Source organism: Prunus dulcis, chromosome 1, assembly GCF_902201215.1.
Source record: "Prunus dulcis chromosome 1, ALMONDv2, whole genome shotgun sequence".
NCBI classification, from domain to species: Eukaryota; Viridiplantae; Streptophyta; class Magnoliopsida; order Rosales; family Rosaceae; genus Prunus; species Prunus dulcis.
The window spans coordinates 32,764,804-32,792,460 of record NC_047650.1 but is presented as its reverse complement, the minus strand read 5'-3'; the positions used below and the strand labels follow the sequence as shown (position 1 = coordinate 32,792,460).

The window sequence follows — 27,657 nt, the reverse complement described above, 5'->3', positions numbered from 1 at the left end:
TTAATAGAAGGATTAAATAAAACAAAAGAAAAAGGGGACTGAATGATTTAAAAGAATGAAAAAGGCAGACAAAGTGGACGGTGGTTCCAAGGGCTTCGTTGATTTTTGCAGTGGCATGGCAACTTTACTTATTGAGTGGGAGGGATCCTGTAGTGGCGTGCTCATCAAAACTGTTTGGGCTGGTGGGTCTTACTCTTATATATATTATATACATTACCATCAAATCAAAAACAAAAGCTTCCATCACAAAATCCCTTGGAGAGTGTGTTATTGGGCTCTGTTTGGTTACATGTAATTTCATCTCCAAAACCCAGGACAAGGACTTGAACCAATTCCAAAATATCTGATGGAGTAGAAGTTCTTCGTGAGTGCCATAATTTTAGTACATACCTACCTTTCCATCAGTTGTCTAAAGATTTATACCTGCTTACAAGAATTTATCATTTTAGAGGGCTTACATTATTAATTTATCAAATTGAATTTAAATCATATATTATAATAAAAGTCAATCGGATAAATCTTTATTTATCTCCCGACAATAAAATATTTACTATACTCCAAAATGTGTATAGCCATGCAATGGAAGCTTAAATAGACTGCGAGACATTGACTTGGTAATAAAGGGACAAACGAACGTTTTGAAGGGACCCAAGTATTTTTTTTTCCGATGGACAAAACATTGTCGCTATCGTGCTAAGTTGATTGACAATTATATGCCAATATTTGGCACTATTTCCTCCCTCCTTTGTGCCATCTATTCGTTGGGTGTTACGTTGTTGTTTGCTATGGGGAGGACCATATAATATTTATATATTCTGGATTGAAAATGTGGTGGTTGCACAAAAATGATGTGACAAGTTGGGCTCTTATCCAAATCTTGTTTTTATCTTATACAAAGAGTTAGGTAGTGTAAAATAAATATGTCATGATTATCTATTTTGTTTGTTTTCTAAGTTATAAGAAAAATAATTTAGCATATTGGATTTTGTATGTGCATCCAGCAAAATGATCAGGGTAAATTAATGGAAGTTGGGCATATAAAATATTTTATTTAGTCGATACGATTTTTCACTAGTATAGGAGTAGGAGTAACGTAGGCTCAAATTCTCAATCATATTGTTCCAATCTTTTAATGTCCTCAAATGATTATGCAAAGGCCCTTCATTGCAAATTTTCAATATATATACATCTAATTAGTTTATTCAAATATTAGGACGGATAATTTTTATTTTATTTTTTACATACGATATTGAAAAAGAGGAAATCAAATCTAAGACGTCAGTTAAGAAATATCATTTGTTTGCTAAATACTTACACTGTATTAATAATGTTTTGACGGGAGTAACAAGGGATCTCATCGGTTATATATCAAGCCGCAGGAAAAATCAAAGATATGTAGAGCTGTCTTCTCCTCAAATTCTGTACGTTTTTCCTTTGTGGTACCCTCACACATCAGCCCAGCCCAAGTGAACCCAATGAATGAAAGAAATGGGTCAGTTTCAGCTTGTTCTGTCCATTGATAAGGCCCTAAGGAGACTTGGGCTGTGAATGTATGAAATATTGCTTTAAGTAAACCAATTAAATTAACCCATGTGCACCAAAATGATGTCGTGGTGGGGTTAAAAGGCAAAAATACATGGTGATGTCGAGTTACTGGTTTAGCAAGTGGCCAGTGGTTTGTCTGTCATTTGGATAAAGTTCTGGAGTTCTATTGGATTTGCTTTCCAGTTCGAGTCCTGGTAGTTGCAACATCTAGTGGTCAGTGGCAGGCTCAGTTTCGTGAGTGGAGATTAATTGAGGTGGGCACAAACTGGCCCGAACATCTCATAGTATTTACCAATATATATATATATATATTCATTAAAAACGACTTGAGCCCGTGACATGGAATCTTTAGACTGGAAGCAGAGAAAACAACAAAAAAACCAAGAAGTCAATAGGAAAGCAATGGAGAAGCAGCCACACCAACTTGAAATTAAATAATTAATTTTTATGATCTTTTAAAACCCTTTTGGCTGTGACCAAGACATCAATGCTCATCACCTTGATGGGTTACTTTGAATAGTAAAATGTCAAAAATAGTACAAGCTCACATTGAAAAGTGCATTTGAAGCATTCACCATTAGAACTGTGTGTGTCTGAGTTCCAATTTTCGATTTACTATTGCTAATTGGACACAATTTTCTCATATGATACTATTTAATCAAATATTTATTTACCGCTAATCACTTGTCAGTGGATGTGGATCAAGGCAAGAGTAGGGTTTTGTTCCCCTGTGCCTGTGTGGTGGCTAAGTCCATATCTTCTGACCAGAGCTAGAAGAACACAACTAATTAAAGCAGTAAAATTCGACTAAGGGACATTTTGGAGCGTCAGTTTTGAATGGTTCATTCATCTTCATGAATCATGATATTACCCTACCCGATATTAAAAGTTAAAATAAAAATAAAAATAAAGTCAATACAGTTTTTGTGTGAATGTTGACTGGGTCTTTGTCTTGGAATGCAAGGAACAAGTACCAGATAAAAAGAAATTATAATTAAAGTTGAGAAATGGGGAGGTCGTACAAGTACAAGGTCAAGCCTTTTTTCATTTACTCTATTTGTTTTTTATTTTAAGGTGCCACCATCTTTATAAGCTCTCCACCAAAAGCTCCTGCATTTGCTTATTTTGGAGCATCTGCGTGTCTGAACTTTCTTTCTGTCTCTGTCTCTGTCTCTGGTTCTAAGTCTTTCTCTCTCCCTCTCTGAAATTAGTTTTTTGGTGGTGTGTGTGTGGAAGTGAGTAATTAGCCATGGGACGCACTCCGTGTTGTGACAAAGATAATGTGAAGAGAGGTCCATGGTCACCTGATGAAGACGCAACTCTCAAGAGCTACCTTGAGACTCATGGAACTGGTGGAAATTGGATCCTTTTGCCCAAAAAAGCTGGTATCTCTCTCTCTCTCACACACACACACACGCACACGCACACTCTGTCTCTGTGTGATGCTTAGTTCTATCTTTTGACCTCACAGAATGAAAATTATGAAAAAAAGAACAAAAGGGTTCTTCTTTTTTTATTTTGCCAATTTGTTCAGTGAATCGTCCATACTAAACCCATTAATCAGTTTGACTCTCAGAATTTTTCTGGATGAGAAAAGGTTGAACTTTTTTTCTTCTTCTTACAATTGTATTTTTCCTTTTTTTTTTGCAGGTCTTAGGAGATGTGGGAAGAGTTGCCGTTTACGTTGGCTCAATTATCTGAGGCCAGACATCAAACATGGATGCTTCACTGAAGAGGAAGACAGCATTATATGTAGCCTCTACAACCAAATGGGAAGCCGGCAAGTCCATTTATCATTCTTTATACTAAATTTTTTCATGGTTTTTATATCTGCAACACTATTAATAATTTCTAACATTTTTCCCCACTTTTTTTCAGATGGTCAGTGATAGCTTCTCAGATGTCTGGAAGAACAGATAATGATGTGAAGAACTATTGGAACACCAAATTAAAGAAGAAGCTATTTGGGGGAAAACAAAACCTCACAACAAAGAACAGCAAAGAGCCCACTAACAATGCCACTCTTCCTGGCTCTGCAGCCTCACTGGCCCTGCCTTGTGTCCCAAAAGCTGAACCCCAAGACTCTGCCTTTTCAACATTCCAAACCCAAATTCCACCCACATTGCACATGTTAACTGATGTTAATTCTGGACTGAATGCCTATAACCAAACCTGGACTTTAAACTCACCAGATCAATTATACAGCTCCAACGTCATGGCTTTTTCGGATTTTGGTGCAAGTTCAAAGAAAAGTTACACTACTGTTTCATTATCTCAGGATGGCTCAAACATTTCAGACTCTTCTTCAATAGCTGCTGTTGACAAGTGTGCCTCACTACCTGGAAATGGTTCCCTTGATGATTCTGGGATGTTTACAGATTTCGGTCTGCCTTATGATGTGAATTATGGCATGTGCTTTGGAGAAAAAACCAGTGAATTTGGCCCAGCTAGCTGTACAAATTTTGGTGATTTATTTTCAAGCTCATATTGAGGCACAAAACAAGGACTGAGTCAAAGGGTTCTCAACCATCTGTGAAAAACAAAAAGCATGGGGTAAAGAAACAAAAGCAAATGCTTAGAATTGGCGAAGGAAATGGGGGAAGTAAATATTAGCTAGAAAAAAGGATGTTCTTTTTTGGTTCCCCTTTGTTATAATTTCTTTTTCATTTATTCTAGTCACATTCAGTCTCAGTTGGACCTCTGCTTCTGTTCATAGAGGAGGAGAAAATGTGATGTAAATCAAATTTTTAAGTAATGACTAGTAGATGAACATGTATGGAACCCTTCCTCTTTGCCTCTTTTTGTTTTGTTTGTCTGTGTATAAAGCTTTCAACTTTCACAGGCATTCCCATTGTGGGTTCTCAGAAATTTGGTTAATTAATTTACTCTGTCTTTAAGGTACAATGGCACAAAGAATCAGTGCTGGGGGGTTTGGATGGCCTCAGCATGTTTGCCTGTTTCTTTATATGCCAGGGGTCATGAAAGTTGTGTGGGGGTGTGGCCAATTCAAAGTTGATCATGATCCGAAATGTCCCTCTCAAAAAATAACCATAAAAGATACTCTGCCCTGCTTTTGATATTTTACTCAGTCATAAGCTACATCATCTCTGCAACTTCAAGACTTGGAAGTGGTAAAATCAAAGGTTATGTTTGAAGAAGCAGTTGAGGTCTTGTGTTCCAATCCCCCTCTCCATTATCGCTTGGATATTTTCATCTCATGCAGCAATGTGAATACACATGTGCATACATTACCCTATAGAAACTTATAAATATATATATATATATCTCTCTCTCTCTTTATGTGTATTGAGAAGCCATTCTTTTAGGGTTTAGGGACTCCATATGGTTTAAATTACTCATGCAGTGTGTGCCTAAGGTCAAGTGTCACTGTTTGAGGGCTGTGATTCATAACTAAAACATTAAACTTATCCATAAATCGTTTTCATTTTTCATTGTACGGTCAAGTACCCTGTCCATTCACGAATCGAGAGGACATAATTATTTTTTAATTTCCCGTACAATTTATTGGTGAAGGGAAGACTTTAAGCTTATAATTAAGCCTCACTAATCACTGCCATTATTAAGTTCTTAAGCATTACTTAATCATTATTGTTTATTTTGGAAACCCAATTTAAATAAAACATTGTTAGTCTTAGTCATCATCTTAAAATATGAGATTAGTTCACTTGCCATAAGCTACCAAACATTGCATATGCTCCATCTACGCGAATTGCCCCAATTAGGGATTGTTTGAAAATCATCGAAGCTATCCAGGGCTGGGAATCTGGTTTTGAAGTTTTCTTAATTATGGGATATATTGCATTTACAGAAAGGTTTAAAACAGATGGGGTTCACGTTTTGATCTCTCTCTGTCTCTTATCTTATGCTTTCACATTGAACTTCAAAGGTTGCATCATAATGAATGTTCTTTATCTGCTTCTTGGTGGCATTTTATGTGTGGTTGAATATTCCTTCTCCAAATGAACTTTTTTGAGGACATTTTTTATTGAGAGGGGCGATCACGCACACACTACAAGGATGCTAGGACTCGAACTCAGAATCTTTCTTGAAGAACAATTGCTCCAAACCACTATACTAGTGGGTCATTTGCTTCTTCAAATGAACTTAAGAAGAAAGCATAAATCCCATATCAGAAATCAGAAAAGACAATGTGTAAGAGCCCCTTGTTTTCACAATAGAGGTCCCTCTTCTCCATTGGCTATTTCAGAAAGTCCAAATTCATGGAATTTAGCTGTTAAGAGAAATCAATAAGGAAAAAGAAAGGAAAAAAAAAAAACAAACCAAGTGAAGAATCTTGCAATTAGTCTGATGTGATTAAGAAATCACACCCCATAGTCCTATTTTATGCCTTACAATCATCAGCAAGTGAAGAACTTAAGGTGGGGCATCCCTTTCAGACTTTTCTTTATGGAAGACAGAGTTATTCCAAGTCAGAGAAAAGATAACCTCAACTTTGTTGCCTGTCTAAAAGTTCAAATTAAAATTATGAAACTCTTTGAAACACCAGAGCAAAAACATACAGGTTCTTGTTTTTCTTGTGTTCATATGATGATGCACTTATGGTCCCCACGGTTTGTTCTGTTTATATTTAAGTAGAGAATCTTTGTCAAATTGCAAGCATGGTTCACACCCATCTTATACATGCTTTTATGTTTTGTTCATTCTTCTCTTTGACATTGAATCCTTCAAATTATGGTGCTTTTATGTTTTGTTCATTCTTCTCTTTGACATTGAATCCTTCAAATTATGGTGCGTCGTTTTGAATATTTTTCATGCACGTTGCTCGGTCAATGGATCAATATTATGTATGGAGAGTAATGATATATTTCCATTGCCCTCATGTAATTGATGCGATGCGTGTGTTAAGATTTTCTTAGAATCATTCTGTGAGCTATAGCCGATTTTGCAAGTCATCGATTAGCTCGAAATCATAGCTTAATGATTCTAAAATTGTGATCAAGCATAGAGTTTATGTTTAAGTCTGTAAAATCATAATAAGATTTCGATAGTGATAAAAGAAAAAAAAAAGACTAAGTTCCCAGTATTAGTTGTACAAAGAAGCCTAATATTTGACCCATTATATTACAAAGTAGTAAAAACAGTTTTACCAACTTATTATTTTGTATACATACAGACCATCAAATGCAGTATTAAAAGTCACAAGTCAGTCTGGAGAGTCCGAGAGATTCGCATCATCCTCCATAATTCAAGTTTTATTAATCTTCTCCTTCTATATGTTAACAACTGCAAACACAGCAACAAAACCCATCAGATCATATGAAGTAACATAAATGCTTTGAGAAACATAACTTTGATTCAAATGACAATTTAAATCTTAATCCAACAGAAGCTGAATTCTTATTTAAGTTCTACGACAATTTAAATCTTATTATGTGCATCACCCCGCTTGAGTGAGGAGTCCATTGTCAAGATAAATTACCAACCTGATACATATAAGTAACCTCTTAAAGTGCCATCTCTGCCTGTAATGCAGCAAGCTCATCCTCATCACGGTTGTTCCTCTGAGGAGCTGGTTGGGTTGGTTGCCTGCCTACCGGGGCATTTACGTGTACTGTAGCTGCGGGAGCAGTTGTGGCTGGCTGGAAAAGCTCCTCCTCCAATTCAGCTCCTTCCAGTTCTTCAAGCTCTGCTTCCAATTCATCCTGCAGAAACGAAGTTGCATAATTTGAACCTAATATATTGAAAATAAACCATTGCATGCATGAACTAAGAACATGCAAAGATCATACTTCATCAAAATCAGCTGCTGCACCAATAGGTGCTGATAATGCCTCCTGAATCTGCTTCATGCTTTCAGTTTGGTCATTGATCTCATCCATTGTTTTCTCCAAATCATCAATTTTCCTGTTAAAAAAAGGCCAAAGTTGAGATGTACTATTCAGAACAGAAGGATATGGAATGCTTCCTTTGAAAGATCATCCAAAGTGCTTTGAGAGTAACTTAAGACTGACTTTGCAGAGGATGCTATAGTTCATTTGAATTTAAATTTCTTTCATTGTTATGGCAATTATGGCCATGGAATCTATAAATTCTGCAGAATGCAGTTTAAATGCAACTTACGTGGCCTTGTTCATGGCCTTCATCACAGATGTTCCACTTCTCAATGCATCAACAGTTTCCGTTGTAGCGTTTGCACCTTCCAGCATTATCATCTGAAACCCCAATTCAAAATATGTTTTCATGATAAACTCTCGACAATGAAACTTCACTAAAATTTACAACAGAACCTACCTGATCATGAATGCGCAATTGGAAATTTCCAAGCTGCTCAATTTGTTGTTCGTAAAGCCTTTTCCTCTTTAAACATTTTATTGCCGCTGGATAAAAAACAAGAATAAGGTATACAATTTGATAATAATTGCGAAAAAAATTACGGGTTCAGATTTAAACAGGTAATTAATAACTCCATTGTTTTTTCTAGTGTTTTACATGTCCTTCCACCACAAATGGCAAACCATGCAACAGCCTAGCATCATTCTTAAAAACCCAACAAAATCAAAAAGAAAGAAAAAAAAAAAAGTTCTTTCCGGATCCTATACAAAACATATATTTATATGATATAATTTCACCAAAAAAAAAAAAAAGGAACAGAAAAAAACTAAATAAACGACATGTAGCCTGTAGGGGGTTCTTACCAGTTCGGTTTCGTGCTTGAGTAAATTGCTTAGCCTTCTCAACCTCCGCAGCTGCCTTCTTTACAAGAACTTTCTCCTTTTTCTCTAGCATCTCAAGTGTCTGCACAATCCCAAAAAACAATACTTTTAGCAGAAAAACAAAAACCCATATAACTATAATCACAACACAAAATTCAGACTCGTAAAATTTGCAAAAAATTCCAGCACAACCCTGACAACACCTACAAACCCAAAATCATACATCGTTTAATTTGTGTATAGTTGGCAGGGCATTGGCTTCCTGCTTTGCTTTCCCAAACACTCGCTTAAACATTTTTGCTTTGATTTGTTTTCCAGACAAGCAAAACAATATCTTTTAAGATCCTGCAACCAAATCAAACAAGTTGATCAGTGACTTTGACCATCTGATTGAACAAAGCAACGGTCAACATAAATGAAGCTATATAATTTAAATAATTTTAAAAAAAGAAAAAAAAAAAAAACGGACTGACAATATTGAAAACCGCGTTCAGAGTTTTGCAGGGTGATCGGTCACGAAGGTTGGACTGGTTAAAGAGTAAAAGCAGACCAGGAATGGTAGTTTTTTTTAGGTACCAGAAATAACTTAACCAGACAAAAGAGGGAGACTTATATCACAGGCTGTGAGGTAATTTACTATGACAGACGAATAATCAGCGGGACTACGATGATGGGATTTGTTCGTAGTATGAAGAAATGAGCCAGACGGTTAATTAGGAAATGGAGTTGATGAACCAGCACGCGAAGGCCGAGCGGCCTTAAGAAAACCCAGGCCCCATATATTTCTAGGGTTGGGCTTATTGGGCCCACTAGCAGATCCAATTAATAAATTTCATGAGTTTTTCAGTAACCCTAATTTTGGAAAAGGGAAAAAAAATGGTGATTTATGGATACCACAATCTCGCACCGCGAGCCACCCTTAAAGCCCAATATGAAAAAAAAAAAAAAAAAAAACCACACCAAGAGTTAACGTGGTTTGACAAAATTTTATTTACTTCCTTACAGAGTTTTTGAACTAAAAATTTACGTGATTCAGCAAAATTTTGTTTATATTGTCAAAGAATCTTCGCTTTTAACCTCAAAATCGAGCATGTATACAATTGAATAAAACCTTTATACACTCCTTCTCAAACTTATTATACCTCGTTTCGTTCCCACTATCAACTTCCTTGTGGTATATATATATTTTTTTTGAGGACATTTTCTATTGAAATGGACGATATCATATTAAATTTACACACACAACACGGATGCTAGGACTCGAACCCAGGACCTTACTTGAATGAATAAATACACCAAACCACTACACTAGTGAGTTCTTCGCACCTAAGTTCTATTGAAATAAGGAAAACTTGCTAAATTGAGAAACCAATTTTAACAAGGTAGTTTAAAATAAGTTGCCCAAAAACTTCGGGTCCAAAGTTAAGAAGCTTCTAGTGTACATTCATAATTTCTGAGTGTCAATACAATTTGTTAACGAAACCCAAAAACAAAAAAAACAAAAAAAAAATCAAATCAAATCAAATTTAAGTAACAAAAACGACTAATTTTTATTTGGCAAGTAACAAATTATTATTCTTTTTGGGTGAACAAAAAAAAGCCCATAATTATTTTTATTTGGCAATATATGATTGCGAGCCGCGCTGGCTTTACCGGTTTAACCTTCAATTTCTTTGTAACTGCAAAATATGACGGACAGTATATGAGATTTAAAACCACAAACGAGACCACCTGATTACGTCTCTCTCTCTCTCTCTCTCTCTCTCTCTATCCACTGCGACGCACGCCAAGATCTGCAATCCTTTCCTTTCTGGTTTCTACTCAAAGGTGCTTCTTCTTCCATTATAATCTTGTAAATTTTCATACATTGGCTTCAAATTTTGCGGTTCCATCGGATGCATCGCAATATTTGTCTGTTCCAAACTGATCACGAATTTCCGAATTTTTTTTTTGAATATTTCAGATTCTGCAGATTCGTCATGGATTTCATGAAGGTCTTCGATCAAACGGTCCGAGAAATGTCAGCTTCCGACCTTGGCATTTTCGATTTACGCAATTTATTCATTTTTATCAGCTGTTAATTTCATTTCCTTGTCTTAATGTGCAGAAAGAGGGAGGTGAATCTGAAGGTCTTGAAGGTTCCGGAGATGGAACAGAAGGTAAAACAACAAATAGAGTTTAATTAACTTCGGTTACGTTTAATTTCTTTGAATTTTTCATTTTTCATTAGAATTTTCATTTTGTGATTAAAATTATAGATCTGAACTCGAATTATTGTATTCATGGTGCGAATAGTGCCCTTTCTGTTTGTGTTCAATGTTTGTTGTACCATTGTGCTTTTTGCAAGCTTAAATCTATCTTTTAAGATACATTTAGACAGAAATAATGATATTCTGGACTTAGTTTTGGTTTTTTAGCTTTGAGAAGTTGGTGGAAAAAGTCTTCTCCAATTAAGAAATCCATGCATCAAATTTGTATTTTAGCTTAAGTAGCTGATACGTTTTGTGTTTTCTCGTTTTCTAGGGGTAAACTGTGGATGATATGAATATCAGCTATTTCTCAATTTGTGAATTTTAATTTTAGCTCACGCAAAATTTGTTTCATTACTGATATGTTACAGGTATTGGATGCAACGGATAATGAACCTTGGGGTCCTCATGGATCTGCATTGGCAGAGATCGCACAGGCCACAAAAAAATTGTAATTTTCAACTCCATTTATCTGTTTTTTTCCTTGTTTAATCCTCCCTGCAGTAAATTTCAGAATCAGAAAGAACATGGCTTGCTGTACTTACCCGGATTTGCTGACTTTTGTTATCTTTCAGTTCGGAATGTCAGATGGTCATGAATGTTTTGTGGACAAGATTGACCGAGACAGGAAAAGATTGGCGTTATGTCTATAAGGTAAGAATTCAGTTAATATTGTTCAAATATGGTGCTTACAGAGGTTTCTAGTGTATTATAACTTCATAGAATCATGTGCCTATTTATGCCCTCAACATTATCATTTCTGTATCAGGCATTGGCTGTTATAGAATATTTGGTGTCACATGGATCTGAACGTGCTGTGGATGACATTATAGAACATACTTTCCAAATCTCAGTAAGGACTGTTTCTATTATCCCGAATTTTTTTGGCAGATATGAAGTTTAGAATATGGTTGAGTGTACTCAAACCTCTTTATCCTTTGGTTTTTTGGTGGTGAAGGCTCTCACAAGTTTTGAATATGTTGAGCCAAATGGGAAGGATTTGGGAATAAATGTGAGGAAGAAGGCGGAAACCATTGTGGCTCTTTTAAATAACAAAGACAAAATACAAGAAGTTAGAAATAAAGCTGCTGCGAATCGTGACAAGTAAGTTTATTTTTTGGGGACTAAATTTTCAAGTTTACTTGAACTTCTCTAAATCTTTTGATTAGTTTTCATCTTATAAACTTTTAGCACATTGCCAACTTTAGGTACTTTGGACTTTCATCTACTGGGATAACATATAAGTCAGGTTCCGCAACTTCAGCCTCGTTTAGTAGTAGCAGCTATCAGAGTAGCGAACGCTATGGAGGTCTAAGTGGTACTGGAGCTGGTGATAGGTTCAAGGATAGCTATAGAGACAGGGATCGACATGAAGAAGACAAGATTGAGAAGGACAGCTCTAGCAGGTCACGTCGAGAGAGCTCTTCAAAGAAGGCCTCAGCACGCTATGGCAGCAGGTACTTAATCATTACTGTTCATGATAGGTCAAACAATTGTGCCTATATGCTGAGAAATGTTGACTAACACTGGATAAGGCTCTTCTGAGATTCAGAACTAGAGGGAAAGATTTGGGAATAATTACGATTTTTATTACTAATGACCAATTTCGACTGCAGCTCTCTCTCTCTCTCTCTCTCTCTCTCTCACGCACACACACACCTTGCACAGATGTATACAGAGAGACTGTAGCACATATATGTTGCTTTGGTGATTTTGTTTTTATTAACTTCCGAATGTTTTTCTTGCAGGAAGGATCAGGATAATATATCATCCAGTGTGTCAAAGTCATCAAATAAATCAAATGACTCTGAGAATTACAGTTCAGTTCATACTCAAAGCGCAAATGTTCCTGATGATGATGATGATGATGATGATGATTTTGATCCCCGAGGGACTTCTGCTGCTAGTAAGTATACGAACTCTGGTGCAGTTGTTAATTTAGTGTTAGTTAAAGGAAGTTTTGCGAGGCAGACATTGGCAAATGTTGCTTCATGTTTACCATCTACTATGTGTCTCGTAGCTACAATCAATTTGGTGCCATTTGGCTCTTTGATTTTTTATCACAAGTGATGTCGTGAAGGCATTGAGGATGCTTTTCGAGATTGTTTGATTTGTTAAACATAATGGTCTTTTGAATATTTGCATGTGCTATAGGATGTACTATATATTTAGTTGATTTCTTTGGTAGTTGTTCAAACATATGCGTTTATATGAATATCACTAGTTACATTCAACACAGTATTTTTTGATGTAATTTTTTCCTGCTTTTTCTTCTATCCTATGCAATGATGTTTAATGGGGTAATCTTTTAGTGCATTGATTTTTGAATTACTGTTCTTGGTTTTTTAAATAATATGTATGATTCCTGGGATATAGTTGAACATTTCATTTTGCCCTATATTATTTCAACAGAGGCTGCTGTTGCAAGCTCAAACCAAGTGGATCTGTTTGGACAAAGTTTGATTGATGACTTCATAGATGCTCCAACATCTGTTCCTGCAGAAAAGCCTGGGATTAACAGCGGTTCATCAGAGGTTGATCTATTTGCTGATGCAACTTTTGTGTCAGCACCACCCCAGGCAGAAACTGGAGCATTTGCAGACTCAACTTTTGTATCAGCACCACCCCAGACAGCAAATGGAGCAAGTTCTCAAACTCAGGTCAGACGCAGTTACGTCTGAATTTTGGCACATAGCTCATGTACACCCATTCACAATTTAGGTAGCTTTTTCAGTGTGCTTGTTGCTTAGCCAGTCATAGATTTTGGTTGTGACGTTTGTCATTAAATGCCAAACAATAACAAAGAGGGGTATGAGTAAAGCGTACTCCTGATTACAGGGGGCAGAGTTTAATTTATGCAACCTTCGAACATGTAGAAATATTTTAGTTGTGATTTTGGAATTCTAACAAGCAACTGAATTTAGGAGTTTCCATTTTTAAATTTTATTTTAATATTACTTTTGTTCCTCATACAGGGTTTAAAGTTCAGTGCTAACAATCTTATTTTCTAACTAATTATACAGAATGGTGTTGATCTATTTGCTTCTCAACCAACCATTTCTCCATTGGCTTCTTCAACAGTAGATCTTTTTTCTGCCCCTGATCCAGTTATGCAGCCAGAAACCAAGTCTACAAATGCTGCCCCAACAAACACCAACATTGTTGATCCCTTTGCCACTGTTCCACTTCACAATTTTGGTGAATCTGATATTTTTGGGGCGTTCACCTCTCAGTCTGATTCAACATCTTCAGAACCTTCCCAAAGTTCTGTCAATGATGGCAGCGACACTAATTTGGGTAAAAAATCTTCAGCAGACCTGAAGGGTCCACCCAAGAAGGATTTCCAGGTGAAATCTGGCATTTGGGCCGACTCACTTAGCCGTGGACTGATTGATCTTAATATATCTGCTTGTAAGTTCAACCATTTCAACTAGCATTTTGCCTTTCATGAGCATAATTTATATGTGTGTACATGAAAGTAAATTTTGCTTAATGTTCAAGGTGTGAGTTGAGATTTAGAAAAATTGCCCGGGTGATGTATGTCTATATAATTGTTTGAGCAGAGACTATGTATGTTGACATTTCGAATCGCATGTTTAGGCTGCTTTTGTAATCCCCTCTTCACTTCATGTACTTGCAGCCAAGAAGGTAAATCTGGCGGATGTAGGGATTGTGGGTGGATTGACTGACGGATCAGATGAAAGGGAGAAAGGGCCCCCAACTTCGTATTACATGGGTAGAGCAATGGGTTCTGGGACTGGTCTTGGAAAATCTGGGTTCCCATCATCGCCGGGAATGGGAGGCGATGATATCTTCTCGAGTCTCAGTGGTGGCGGCGGCCAACAATACCAATACGGTGGTTTCCAAAAGTAATTTTGTTATTTCTGCCATTTTTTGTCTGCATATTCTTTTGCCTACTCGGCCAAAATATTGAAGAGAAAGTCCTGTCTTTTGGTGTGCTTAGTTTGTTAATACATCCGTCAATGGATATTGTGGTATTGAGGATTGTATTGATCGTGAGTGAAGATGATTGCGACACTTTTTATATATAAACTCCAGTGGATTGCAAACAGCTTCGTGATTAAATTAATCCTCTAGTCTTTTGAACAATGTGGTGGCAATTAACATGGTCGGTCCAGAAAAATTATTCCAGATATCATTAGGTTACTATGATTTTATTTGTATATTAAACGTTTAATTTTGCCAATGTCTCAGCCACGACAGATTTTTTTATTTTTTTTTTCTTCGTCCTTTTGTTTGACAATTATATAATTTATCTGCACAACAGGATGTCGTTTCATAAACAGAACAATTTGAATAGATGACGGGTTCTGTTCTGTACCGAAAGAAAAGAAAAAGAGCACGGAAAGAAGAAAAAGAAAAGATGACCCAATTTCTTAGAATTCTTTTATTTATTTATTTTTAAAGAAAGGGGCGAAGACGACAACATGATATGTTTCTAGTAGTACACGTCCATCATCTTCCCCCTTAACATGGCTTCTGCTTTCCTCACTTGCTTCACTGGTCCTATGATGAACACCTACATCAAAACCAAATAAAAATTACAAAAGAATTTGAAACATTTCCAAATTCCAGTTGTTTTTTGCTTTGATGATGAAATCATATAAAATCATATAAGCAAAGGTCTGAATTTGAATGTGAAAAATAAGTTTTAAAAAAACTTGGATTAATTTTACCCCTACTTTGAAACTATTATATAAATGCAATGGACTGACCTTATCGGGTGGGCCCTTATCACCTCCAATGAGAATTTCCGCACTGTAAAATTGTACCATTGAAGTAATAATAAGTGGGGGAAGATGGAGAGAAAAATGGAGCACAAACTACCGAAACATGCAGAGATAGAGATAGAATGGTACTTGCAAGATTCCTTTATTGACAAAATGGAAGCTCCTCTTCTCCCGATAACACGTCCCATCTTTCCAGGAGGAACATCAAGCACTGAAAGGATTTCTTCCTCCGGAGCATTGCCATCCACTATTAGGTTATCCGCTAGAAGAAATAACATCTGAATTAGTATTCAAGTTTTTTTGAAACGCAATTAGTATTCAATTAAATGTACACTCTAAAGTGCTTTGCTGCACATTCCAACAAAACCGTATGCTCTCAAGTACATTAGGGAAACACTATGGTCTAATGTCATACATAAAACGGTATCCGTAGTAAGTTTAGGAGGCTAGAGATTCTACTAATGGATGACATGCACATAATTCTATCAAAAATTAGCAATGAGGACATTAATGGATGACATCACATGCACATAATGCTTAGTGGCAGAATTAATTGGAGCCGAATTACGAACATCAGCCTCAGACATAATAGCTTTAAGCTTGTATTCATATGAGAACGTATTTATATGAATGCAAAACATTTCATCTCATTTTGAAGTCTTAGTATAGTTGTGAGGGAGGATTCGATACCTGGAATAGGGGGGAGAGGTGGCCAGTCTGCAAAATTGTTGTCGTTGATGCAAAAACATCTGCAATAGAGAGCACCTCGAACTGCAAGATACCATAATGACTGTTGATTCAATTTCTCCATCATCTTGTAATAGATATACAGAAGAAAGCGGACATCATCTGCAGCTGCACGGACCATCTGTTCAGATAAAGGTCTGTATGTCCAAAAGTTGGGGTCCTGTACATTACATATAAAATAAATGTCATTTGACAGAAGATCCTAGCCCCAAACAATACTGTGGCTGCACTGGTAAAACTACAGGTCTAGAAGCAAATTTATCTAAAGCCCTTTGCTAGGTGTAAAGCAAATATGAATCAACAAAATAGACAAATTTAAGTTATAAGGCTAATGCTCTGTTGATAACCTCAAGTTTAAAACCACTGTAGAGTGATTCTAAACGTATTGTTCATTGGACTGTAATCTCATTATCACATCCCAGTCACCACACCGACTTAAACCTTCAATATATTTTATTAGAAATCTAGTATAGTACCAGATAACAATAAGAGGACTAGTAACGACAAATCTAAACATAGAGAATAAGAAAACGAAAAAAATCCAGAAAAATTCTTAGGATGTTGACACTAACCTGCCTAAGGAGGAATCGAACTTCTTCCTTCTCAAGATAAGATATTCCTGCATTCAAACTCTTACGGTGAAAACTGAAGCCATATGTGAAGATCAAAACTTAATAATCCAATGCACCATGCCCTCATGTCTATTTTTATTTTGTCATCCAGAAAACTTCTGGTATGGAATAAGCTAATGTAAAATACTTGGAGGCAGTACTTCAAGAATGATCTTTCAAATAAATTCCCCGTTAATATTAATTCGAAACTCTTAGAAAAATAAAAGCATCATTTAATTTCATAAAATCAATGTAATCCAAAAGCATAATCAAATATGATCAGAAACAGAAACTTCAAATGGATACCACGAAATATATAATACCACAATAGCGTGGATCAGCAAGGAGGCCCACAAATGATATATAATCATCCAGCAATCTTTTCCTCCCTTCTTGTTCCTCTATCAGCGAATAGGCAATCTGAATACCAAAAGGGAACTTTCAAATCACTTAGCATATGAGTATTTTCTCCATCCCAATTATATTACTTCTCTAACTACCATTATACGTTTCTCTTAAAACAACAATCCATTGAAAAGTTAAAGCCAGTGATAAAGGATGCTCACCTGAGTATCTACAACATTGTTCAACTTGATGCCAAACTGAAAATACAAGGCCTATAAAATAGGAAAAAATTCAATCATGGGAATGAAATGTCATATTACACGAAGGTACACGATGGGATGCAAATAAAACCAATCAGAGACCTCGCTATCTCGTTTGCAGTCGTGAATAACTTTGGTGATGTAGCTAGACTCAAGTGCAGGCTTACAGGCTTGGATAAGCATAGGCCCTCCCTGAATGGCATCAACCAGATATACAGCATCTGGAAATGCAAGCTGACAGAAAGAAAACACATCATTTTATTAGAAAACAAGAACGAGAACCAGGGATATGAGTAGCAGAAAATTCACAATAAAGAAGACCTATAAGTAAGATACTCTCGTTATTTTCTTTAGCTGCATGGGAATACAAGCAAATGGCTGAAATTCAATCAGAAACCAATCAACAACCAATTTGGGATGCAAGTAACTGCTTTTTTTATTATTATTAATTCTTTTGTTTGTGGTAGTTTAGTAGCAACCCATATGTCCTTGTTTGGATTAGGCACACATCTACTAAATGAGGTTGATTTGAACTAAATTTGAAGTCTTGACCAAAAAAAAAAAAAAAAAAAACTAAATTTGAAGTGGAACAAATATTCATAAGAGTACAGAGTAAGTAAAACTCTACATACCTGCATGATACAGAGTGTTCCATGACGGCACAAGTCAACTCCCTCACAATCAAAGCCAATTACCAATTGCCTTTCAGCTGATGGCTCCAGGAACTCGGCAGGAAGCTGAGATGCATGAGTGACTACATGAATAGGAACCAGCGGCAACTGGGGTTCATAATTTGGGGGTTTCTCACCTGCAATACACACAAAATAGCTCAAATTTACAGGTTAATGGGTGCTCCAGAAAATTAAAGGAAAAAAAAGAAAGAAATATTTTTTAGTTCAAATTCATAAACCCACTTCAAAATCATTTGGGGTCACGCATATATGGAAATCGATCATCAAAGATTCAACATTTCGCATATACTTTTTTCTTTCCCACATTTTTCCCAGCAAGCAAATGAGCAAACCCGAAGGAAACATAAAATCAAAGGCACACGAAACTTGTAATAAAAATGAAAACTTTCGTGAATTGGATCGGATTGAAAGGACCCACCTGGGTCAGGCGATAGAGGAAGGTGTGTCTGATATGGAGGAGGTAAAGAGGCCATGTGATCGGACCATCCACGCCAATCTAATTTTGCCTCTGAAACCAACTAACCCTGGTTCTCTCTCCACTTCACCAAATATTATGTCCATTTCTATTATTATATTTTTATTTTTAGTTTGAGAAAGCCGACAGCCCGTGGGGATAACCCGACCCGATTTCATTTTCAACAAACCAATTGAGAAAAATTGAAACTTTTTTTTTGTTTGACTAAGAAAAATGAATACTTCTGTACTTGTAGTAGGAGTGGACCACATTCCCCCTAACCCAAAACTAGTCTAAAGTGCTATATTTTCTATATTCTATACTACCATTTTGTGATCTTGTCCATGTTATCTGAGAAAATCATGTGGGGTTTAATGTTTATAAAAGGCAAAAGTATTGGGTTTAATGCTTATGGAATCAGATAAAAATAGTTTTGGATGTGTTTGACGACTGCAGATTTTACCGAATCAAACTTTCTGTGTTGCTTGTCAAGCTGTTCACCATTTTTAGATCCCACTCTCCAAAAAAGTTACTAACACGTGTCCCTTATGTTCCAGCTACACCTAGGATCAAAAAGTGCAAAATTGACCCAAATGGCCAATCTTGAGGGCAAAATAGAGATGATCAGAAAATATAAAAAAAAGGAGTGAAAGAGGATATAAGAGGAAGATAAACGCTACCATCAGTCGTATGTGCACTGTGCACGTGTCTCGTTAGACATTAATGAATTATGAGACTCATTTCATCGATTACTTATAATCATACGTCCGCATAAATAAAAAGCCTTATAATCATGCACATACATCACTTCTCGAATGTAACTCATACGCGACCGAGATAAAAAATATGAATATGAGACACTTATCAGAATTGAGAATAAAATACCATAGGTAGTTTGGGTTTGTGCCATGTATATTCAATTTTCCTATGATCTCAACTAAAATGGCCTCATCCGTCTTGTTGAGTTGAATTATGTTCAGATAAAGTAGTTAAAAAAAGAGTAAATCATGGTACAGACAAAAATATATTATACCAAAAGGAGTAGTCTTGAGAAAAAGATAATACCAAGTTGGCAATGGCAACATATGGTCTTTTTCTATTCTTAAGAGGAGGTTCTAGTCTTCTTCTGGGTCTATCCCAAACAAGGGCCCAACAAACCCCCGCACTTTTCACTTTACCTTTTTCTAAGAAGACGATCCCTTTGCGGAATCCCTAAAATAAGCCTTAGCCTTTCTCAGCCCTCAACTCCCAATCTCTTTCTTGGCTCTTCTTTTATTCCTATCCCTTCTTTTCCACAATTCACGCTTTTAGTTCGTTCCTCCATCAGTTTCAGTTCTCAAGTACCCTTTTTTCCCAGCTGGGTTGTGAAGAAATCTCTCATTTTTTCAAAGGGAATCTGTTTACTTTTGGTGTTTGACATCTGGGTCTTGCCTAATTTGGAGCTTGGTTTTTTCGGGTGTGATAAGCTGAGTCTGTTTATGTCGGTTCAGGTTTTAGAAGCCTGGTCTGCTTCTGGGTTTTCTGGAATTTGATCTATTATGAGAAAGGAGAAGGCTTTTAGCTAGCTGGGATTTTGTTAGATCCCTTTTGGTATTCTCGTTTTAGCGAGCACAATTTCAACAAAAGAGCTGTTTTTGGTGCATGGGTTTGAACAAGTTTGAGTTTTTGAGGGTGGGTTTTGGGAATTTAATGTAAGAATACTTGGTGTTGGTGTTGAAAATGAAGAGAGGGAACGAAGAAAAGGTTATGGGACCTATGTTCCCAAGACTTCATGTGAATGATGCAGATAAAGGAGGGCCAAGAGCACCTCCAAGGAATAAGATGGCGCTCTATGAACAGCTCAGTATCCCTTCTCAGAGGTTCAACCCTGTGGTGATGCCTCTTAATCCAAATAGCACTAGCAGTGTGGTTCCCTCAGCTTTCTCGAGCCAGGTAAACTCATAATTTGTGCCTAACTTTCTCGTTTAAGGTTTACTGAGGATTAGTTTTGAAGTGTTATCCTTTTAAGTTTTAGTTAGGTTATGGATTTCACTAGGTTGGTTTTCTGTTTTTGTAGTAGCTAACTACAGATTTTGTTTTATGCTATATCCAGTAGTTTTGCATGCTACTATGTACATGTGTTGTGTTTTATTGCCAATATAGTTCAGTCCAGAAAAGAAAATGCCAATATAACCAATATTGGCATATCTGCACTTTAATAAGGGAAAATCAATAGTGTATTCAGAAATAGTATTGGAAGCTTCTATAGGGAAAAGTGGGTATTGCATATCTGATTTGTCTGGAGCAATTTATGTTTTCAGGGAAGTCGTTCTGAAGGAAATTTGCCTGTTCCGCTTCATGTTCATCCATCTACACCTACTCGTCAGGCTGAGATGTTTCATGCTCGTCAATCTGATGGAGCAAATGAGAACACGCCCTTGACACAACCCGACCAAAGAAAGAAAGTCGGAGAGGAGGATGATTTTAGGGTGCCTGTATTTGTTCAATCAAGGATGGGTCTTTGTCAAAGTAAAACTCAAATTGGTATTGATAAGGAAAAACTTGCTCCAATCGGCCCATCTCATTCTGGCCATACAGTGAAACTCAAAAATGTGGGCAAGAAGGATCCAAAACAATTAAGCTCCCCAACTACTCTCAATTTGAGACGAGAATTGAGAAGTGAAAGAGAAGAGGATCTTATAAAAGTAAGTGGCCCGGTTAGGGACCATTCAGCAAAATCTGCCACAAAAATATCAACTAGACAAAAGATTGATGGGCCTGCAGAAGAAGTAAGTGCATCTCCAAATCAAGATTATGCAGACTATCCTGTTCCTAGATTCAGCAGGTTATCTGAGAGTGATGCTTGCTTACAACAAGAGTCCAGATCTGGATCACAGCCAAACATCACTGGGCAAGGTGATGGTGTTGTTGAGTGTACAAGAGATGTAGAGAAGGGAGCTGTTTTCCTGGAAAGAAGTCTGTCTTATTCTGGGGAGGATCCTGGTGGTCCCAATGAGCTTGATAATGACAGTGAATACCGTGGAGATAGAACGTGTATTTCACCTCAAATGGGACATGTAGACAAAAGTGATGATGTCTCAGAGACCTCCATGGTGGATTCTATATCTGGCTTGGATATCTCTCCCGATGACGTTGTAGGAATAATAGGTCAGAAACATTTCTGGAAGGCAAGAAAAGCAATCGTCAAGTAAGTCTCTATTTTCTCCAATAGCTGCTCCAATTCAGTTGTTACTTTCTGCTTAATTTGAAGTTTACCTTTTTCCAAATATAGTACATGTTTAGCTGTCCTTGTGAAGCATTTTGGTCTCATAATACCTCTGTTTTATTTAATATTTCCGCACTTGTACTTTGGATTTTTTGTTTCATAAGCGTTTTAGACTGTTATTTACACCATCAAATATAACAACTAGGAGTATAGACTGAATTTTGTTTAAATGCGACTTTGAGGGAGGTGATATTTCATAGTGCAGAGTCCCTGAATCCCTTCTAAAGTGGAATTTCTTTTTGTTAAAAGGCCCTCGATAACATTTTAACAGTGGATATGGATCATCTTAAAGCAGGGAAACATACATCTTAATAGAATTATCTTGTGCAACGCGACCTCCGAGACAGCGGATCATCTCATTATTCATTGCCCTTTTGTATCTGCCTTTCGGGTGTATTCCTGTCTCGGTTTCGTAATGCTTTGGTTTTTTGGCCACTGGGAAAATTTTCCCTTCATGGCACTTGAGGGCTGGGAGCAAGGAGGGGAACAAGTGATGAAGGATTATCCTTGGGACTACATTTTGTGGATCTTGGACTATATTTGACATTGTGGAATTGGTGGTGGACATGGTGGTGAGGAGGATTACATCTCTTATGTAGTGCTTTGATGTCCTGTGTTGGAAGATTTTGTTGGGTTGGGGTTGCGTACTCTTTTTATATGCTTTATAGAATATGAGATTTCCCCTATATATGGCTTCTTCTCATCATTGCATATTCTTTTTTCATTATTGAAGGTTTTGTTTTTTCTTTCTTTCTGTACTATAAGAAAAGAGCTGTAAGTATTTACATGTGAATTAGAAAGCTATATTATGCGCTTGCTGTCCGACTTTGTTGTAACGAGGATCATTTATGACATCCATACAACTGAATGTATAGTTCTTATATGGTTTTGATTGAATATTACATATTTGGAGCTCTAATTATGTGAAATAAAGGAGATTTGCAGACATCTTGATTTATATTGCAGATAGTTGCTATGTTTTGGAATCTGTTTTAGCATTTAGCTTTCGTTTTTATTGCTCTGAAGATAGTGTTTTTAGCATTTAGCTTTCCTTTTTATTGTATTCACTATTATTATTATTATTATTTTTTGTTGTTATTATTTTACTGATCTGAAGTGCCTCATTGTTTATAACTATTTTCTGATGTGCAATTTTCTGAATCCATCCTTAAGATGTTTTCTTCCCATGTTTGGTAAATGTCATATTTGCCTGCACTCCTGATCAATATCAAGTCTAAGGTTAGCTTGGGGGTGTGGTCATGTGGAGTTAATAGGCTATGGTGCTTTTCATGGGGTAAGCAGATATTTTGTGATTAAAGCACCTAGTCCTTTGGCAGTTATCTCTTACATAATGTGAGTTTTATATGGAATATATTACACAGTAAGGATTGTTTTGGTATAAATGATTCTTTCAAGTGCCTGATCTTTCATTTCTGTCCAGTTCTTTTTTTTTTTTTCCTTGTATTGGTTTCGGTTTTGTGTTTTGCCAAGTTTCATATGATTTGGTATATGTTGTATAATTATGTTTTTGATCCAACCCCTGTTACTTTCTACAGTCAGCAAAGATTGTTTGCAGTGCAAGTATTTGAGTTGCATAGGCTCATTAAGGTAAGACTATAACATAGTCTCTGACCCTGTAATTCTGCTTCTCTTGGAATGCAATTATGAGATGCAAATAAACATATATGTGTGTATAGTCCCAAAAAAAAATATATGTATATATAAACACAGAATAAATGATGCTATTTGAACCCCAAAAGGACTACAGGAGGGTAGATTTTTAACTTTCTAGTTGTTTTCAACAGGTCCAACGATTGATTGCTGGGTCTCCTAATCTTTTGCTTGAAGATACTGCTTTCCTAGGCACATCTTCTTTAAGGGGTTCTCCTGCAAAGAAACTTTCATCAGAGTATGTTGTAAAGCCACTACTACGTGTTGTAAAGCGCAAACATGAACCTGAGAAGCCAAACAACAAAATTGAATGTTCTGCAGAAAATGCAGTTGGGAAAACATCTCTTTCTTCTGTGAAAAATGGTAGTCAGACTTCAAATTATGGGCCATATGTAGGGAACCCACAGCCAACACCTGTCGGTACTGATAATAAAGCCAGTCCTTGGTGTTTCCATCAATCACCTGGACACCAGTTGTTAATTCCTGTAATGTCTCCCTCTGAAGGACTTGTATATAAGCCATATCATGGACCTGGATTTATGGGACCAGTTTGTGGAGGATGTGGACCTTTCAACTCAACTCCCATGACGGGTAACTTTGTTAAGCCAAACTATGGGGTTCCAGCTTCTCATCATCATCAAGGGACGGGGGTTCTTCCTGCCCCTCCTCCATTAGGCCATGCTTACTTTCCTCCATATGGCATGTCCGTTATGAATCCAGCCATGCCAAGCTCAGGCGTCGAACAAATGCATTGGTTTGCCGGACCTGGTTCACATGGTCAAATCGATCAGTTATCAGGAGGGGGAACAAACTCTAATGTGCAGCATCAAAGCTCATGCAATATGCCATCCCAGAAAAGTGGAGCTATTCCTCATGCCATGATGTTTCAGGCATCTAACGACAGTGAGCTTCAAGGAAGTAGCGCAAATAGTCCAGGTGACACAGCACGATTGGGGACAGATCAAAATGCTGAAGGAAGTGATGCTCTTCAACTTTTTCCAATGGCTCCGGTAACTCCAGAAGGAGTTGCCCAACCTCATGATTCAGGCCAGCCAACGCGAGCGATTAGAGTTGTGCCACACAATCCAAGAACTGCAACTGCATCAGCTGCTCGTATTTTCCAATCTATACAAGAAGAGAGAAAACAGCATGATTCGATCTAGCTGATTTTCTCTCATTGGCTTGCAAATGATATTGGTCTCATCGAAGTTGGTGTGGCCTGGCCATTTTGGTATGATATTCTGTAATGGGGTTTTCCTTATTTCTTGATCTTGTGATTGTATATTCTTCGTATATGTATATCTTGTATACCTCTGGAATACCACAACCAGAGCAGTGTAATCTGAATATGCGATATTTCCCCTCATGTATTGTGTTATTGGGCATAGGTAGCAACTATTTGGGTAATAGGAGTAATTGTCCATTTTTGAATATCTGATATTGTTGTCTTGAAGTTCAAGCTAAAAAGTGAAAATCAAGTTCCAGAAATTGTACCGTCCTTTTATGTTACTTTAGATCCAAGCTTTGTCAATACTGGACAAGTGATCACCTTAATTACCAAACTCAAAATCCATTTTAATTATTCACCAAATTTAAAATAAGAAAGAAAGAAAAAAACCTAATCATTCGAAACCTCAGAATGTGAGGAGGCCAATAAAGTTAATATGGCTATTAGACCAATTATGTTGATAAATCTCTTGTAATTTGGCTTTTATATGCTCATATATGTAGATGTATCTCTGTGAAAGCACAACCAGTGAGCAATGCAAGAGGATCGCAGACAATGGGACCAAAATTATAAGTCCATTTCTGATCACATATAAATCAATAACAATAGGCTTCAAATATAAAATAGTCTTGCTACATTGGCTCAAGCCATCATATATTTGGACATTATTTCAAGAAAAAACTATGGAAATTAAGCGTCCTCATTTGAGATTATGAACAACTTAGGGACAATAAGGAGGATTTCGACCCGGTCCGCCGAAGTAGAACACAGGTTCTTGAGCAAGTGACAGAGCGTAGTTCAATGCAGAATAGCAATACTCTTCATCTGAATAAGTGCCTACCCATTCTGGGTACTTCAATTGCTTTGAATAATCTAAAATCCTAACTTGCTTCACATAGCATGCATTGCCCAATTTGCCCGATGCAAAATCTCCACTTCCCATCCCTGTTGCAGTGTGTGGATGATTTTGCTTCACCTTGGAGCTAAACACTTCTCCTCCCCATTCAACTAATGTTGCAGCACCGCGTGTCAAATAATAGAAGAGCTCTCCAGGAAAATATCCCACAGGAACGTTTTGGCCAATACGCACCCACCAATTTCCTGTGCTTGGTTCCTACAACGTATGTTTTAAACCATCACATTTTTGTTCAACAATGGAAATGTATTTTTTGTGCGCCAAATTTAGGAAGGGGATGGGGTTTTCTCACACACGCAACTGTCAATGTGCCATGGGGATTCGAACTTGAAACCACTGGTTTGCAAGTCAAAGCCCTTTTCACTGGGCTAAATCCCGTTGACTAACAATGGAAATGATTTGAATGCACGAAAAGTGATTAAGATTTTCAAACCTTGGTGATGCTGAAGGTGGTTTGATATTGGGGTCCCATTTTAGATGATACAGGTCCAAGGACCATACCAAGGGCTATGTCTTTGTTGGTTTGCACAAATCCTGGGCAGGTGAGATCAAAGCAGCCTGATGATTTGTACGAGTCCTTCTGAAAAAACCCAAAAAAAAGAAGAAGAATTAAGTGCAGGCACATTTCAGATGGAGCAAACATAATATATGCTACATTTTCCTGTTCTTTTGATCATTTTGTAATGAAGTACTTACAGTCCAATATACAAAAAGTCGAGTTGCTCCATTACCATATACCTTTGGGTTTACCTGTCCAAAGCCAAACGAAGAGGAGCAAAAAAGAGTAGCAGTTATATACACATATATGGAGTGATTTTGAGGAACTGATAGTTGAAAAGTAATATTTTCCAAATGAAGTTACCATAATATACTACTTACCACCCAGCCTGATTCTACACTTTCAAAAGCCTCTCCAGGTCCATTCTTAAGCCAGATTTGAGCAGTAGTGAACTCATCTGGTGAGTCAACTCTTGGAGTCCAAATATTTATATCTCCTTGAGCACCTATATAATTGTATCCAGTAGTTAACAGGATAGCAGCCTAGCAAACACAGTTTTGCACAAGTTAGACAAGGATCAAAGTAAACTTTGTTAATTAAATCTTCACGGTGTTTGCTTACTGAACGATTGACTTGAGGCCCGAGTTCGACTCGGGTGCTGTTGATGTACACAGTGCCTTTGTCATCTGTGGGGGAGTAGGAAGAATGCACTGGCATTTTCTTCCCAAAGTTTTCAAGTGAAGTAGCTCTCAATAAATCTTGCTTTCGAATTCTCCGAATGGGAATGGTTCCGTCTGGACAGCTTCCGCTCCTTTGCCAAATTTGAGATACGAGCTGAGAAGAATTATGATCATTTTGTACATGATTACTGGGTCTCATCTGCAATATTATACACCAACTATATCAACATTTGGAAGAAAACATGATTGTTTTTAAAACGTTTTTAAAACTTGGAGAATGTTTTATTTTTTGTTTCATACATTCTCCAAATGTACAAAGGTTTAAAAGTCGACCTGAATTTTGTGGTTGCGCAATGCCGGATGATCAAAAGCAGGCTGTTTGTAGATGTCAACACAGTCAATGATATCTCCATCCTCACTCTGCAAGAAATCAAATAATCAAGTGGTAAAACATACAGTCAGTCCTCTGAGCTTACCAAGTCATAGCAGTAGCACAACAAAGAAGAAATTGTGAAATTTAAGACAGCAGAGGCAATAGCACAAAGGGTTGAGCTAAATTTTGAAATGGAGAAGAATGATGAAAGAAAATTGTATAACAGATCTGATATAGATAAAATTCTGTGGAAGTGTGATTAGTCAGAAAGCTAATAAAAATGGCAGAAAATCAGACCTTGATAGTCTTCACGCCACTCTTATTCAAAAGCTTCAACTTCTTATGAACTTCCAAAGAAATTCGTTTAGTTTTAGCCTTCACATGGTGATGTTCTGCTGCACTAACACAAAAAACAAACAATCCCAATGCTAACGAGAACATTAAAGCCCTCTTCTTCCCCATCTTCAATCTCTTTTTGTGTCTCACTTACACTCTTGTACACACAGAGAGATACAATCAAGCTATAGATAAAATTAACAGGATAATTAGGTGGTAAAATTAACCTTTGAGAAACCAAATGAAGGCGTGTCTGGTTGAAAAGAAAGAAGATAATGTGTTATCATATATATGATGCAAGTCCTCGCGGCTTCATCCACATGTCAAATGTGCAGTTCAT

General features: G+C 36.9%; 6 protein-coding genes across 6 annotated transcripts; 3 read left to right on the top strand and 3 right to left on the bottom strand.

The window, feature by feature from the left end:
* The first annotated feature begins 2,665 nt into the window (after positions 1–2,665).
* On the top strand, positions 2,666–4,328 carry LOC117614472 (transcription factor MYB36-like). Its single transcript, XM_034343293.1, has 3 exons — positions 2,666–2,930; positions 3,196–3,325; positions 3,424–4,328. Exons 1-3 carry the CDS (start codon positions 2,795–2,797, stop codon positions 4,034–4,036), a joined length of 879 nt encoding a protein of 292 aa, XP_034199184.1. The 5' UTR covers positions 2,666–2,794; the 3' UTR covers positions 4,037–4,328.
* Positions 4,329–6,555: 2,227 nt separating this feature from the next.
* Positions 6,556–8,874, bottom strand: LOC117638069 (vacuolar protein sorting-associated protein 32 homolog 2-like). The gene is made up of 8 exons (XM_034373163.1): positions 8,714–8,874; positions 8,464–8,585; positions 8,223–8,322; positions 7,819–7,904; positions 7,648–7,739; positions 7,317–7,431; positions 7,011–7,229; positions 6,556–6,810 (listed from the first exon to the last, which is right to left on the bottom strand). The coding sequence occupies exons 2-7, from the start codon at positions 8,533–8,535 to the stop codon at positions 7,032–7,034; spliced, it is 663 nt and encodes a 220-aa protein (XP_034229054.1). The 5' UTR covers positions 8,536–8,585; positions 8,714–8,874; the 3' UTR covers positions 6,556–6,810; positions 7,011–7,031.
* A 1,054-nt stretch (positions 8,875–9,928) lies between these two features.
* Positions 9,929–14,656, top strand: LOC117616698 (clathrin interactor EPSIN 1). Its single transcript, XM_034346090.1, has 12 exons — positions 9,929–10,067; positions 10,204–10,260; positions 10,348–10,399; positions 10,861–10,940; positions 11,065–11,143; positions 11,259–11,342; positions 11,448–11,593; positions 11,698–11,946; positions 12,238–12,395; positions 12,902–13,149; positions 13,513–13,900; positions 14,130–14,656. Exons 2-12 carry the CDS (start codon positions 10,220–10,222, stop codon positions 14,360–14,362), a joined length of 1,758 nt encoding a protein of 585 aa, XP_034201981.1. The 5' UTR covers positions 9,929–10,067; positions 10,204–10,219; the 3' UTR covers positions 14,363–14,656.
* Positions 14,657–14,779: 123 nt separating this feature from the next.
* Positions 14,780–18,452, bottom strand: LOC117616701 (egalitarian protein homolog). Its single transcript, XM_034346096.1, has 10 exons — positions 18,314–18,452; positions 17,836–18,011; positions 17,306–17,437; positions 17,165–17,215; positions 16,922–17,018; positions 16,560–16,606; positions 15,931–16,147; positions 15,370–15,502; positions 15,226–15,268; positions 14,780–15,029 (listed from the first exon to the last, which is right to left on the bottom strand). Exons 1-10 carry the CDS (start codon positions 18,366–18,368, stop codon positions 14,949–14,951), a joined length of 1,032 nt encoding a protein of 343 aa, XP_034201987.1. The 5' UTR covers positions 18,369–18,452; the 3' UTR covers positions 14,780–14,948.
* Positions 18,453–19,477: 1,025 nt separating this feature from the next.
* Positions 19,478–24,784, top strand: LOC117616696 (protein EARLY FLOWERING 3). The gene is made up of 4 exons (XM_034346089.1): positions 19,478–20,281; positions 20,650–21,536; positions 23,171–23,222; positions 23,420–24,784. Exons 1-4 carry the CDS (start codon positions 20,069–20,071, stop codon positions 24,446–24,448), a joined length of 2,181 nt encoding a protein of 726 aa, XP_034201980.1. The 5' UTR covers positions 19,478–20,068; the 3' UTR covers positions 24,449–24,784.
* A 285-nt stretch (positions 24,785–25,069) lies between these two features.
* On the bottom strand, positions 25,070–27,559 carry LOC117616699. The gene is made up of 7 exons (XM_034346091.1): positions 27,279–27,559; positions 26,942–27,028; positions 26,550–26,807; positions 26,309–26,470; positions 26,126–26,179; positions 25,863–26,009; positions 25,070–25,627 (listed from the first exon to the last, which is right to left on the bottom strand). The coding sequence occupies exons 1-7, from the start codon at positions 27,441–27,443 to the stop codon at positions 25,235–25,237; spliced, it is 1,266 nt and encodes a 421-aa protein (XP_034201982.1). The 5' UTR covers positions 27,444–27,559; the 3' UTR covers positions 25,070–25,234.
* Positions 27,560–27,657: the final 98 nt, after the last annotated feature.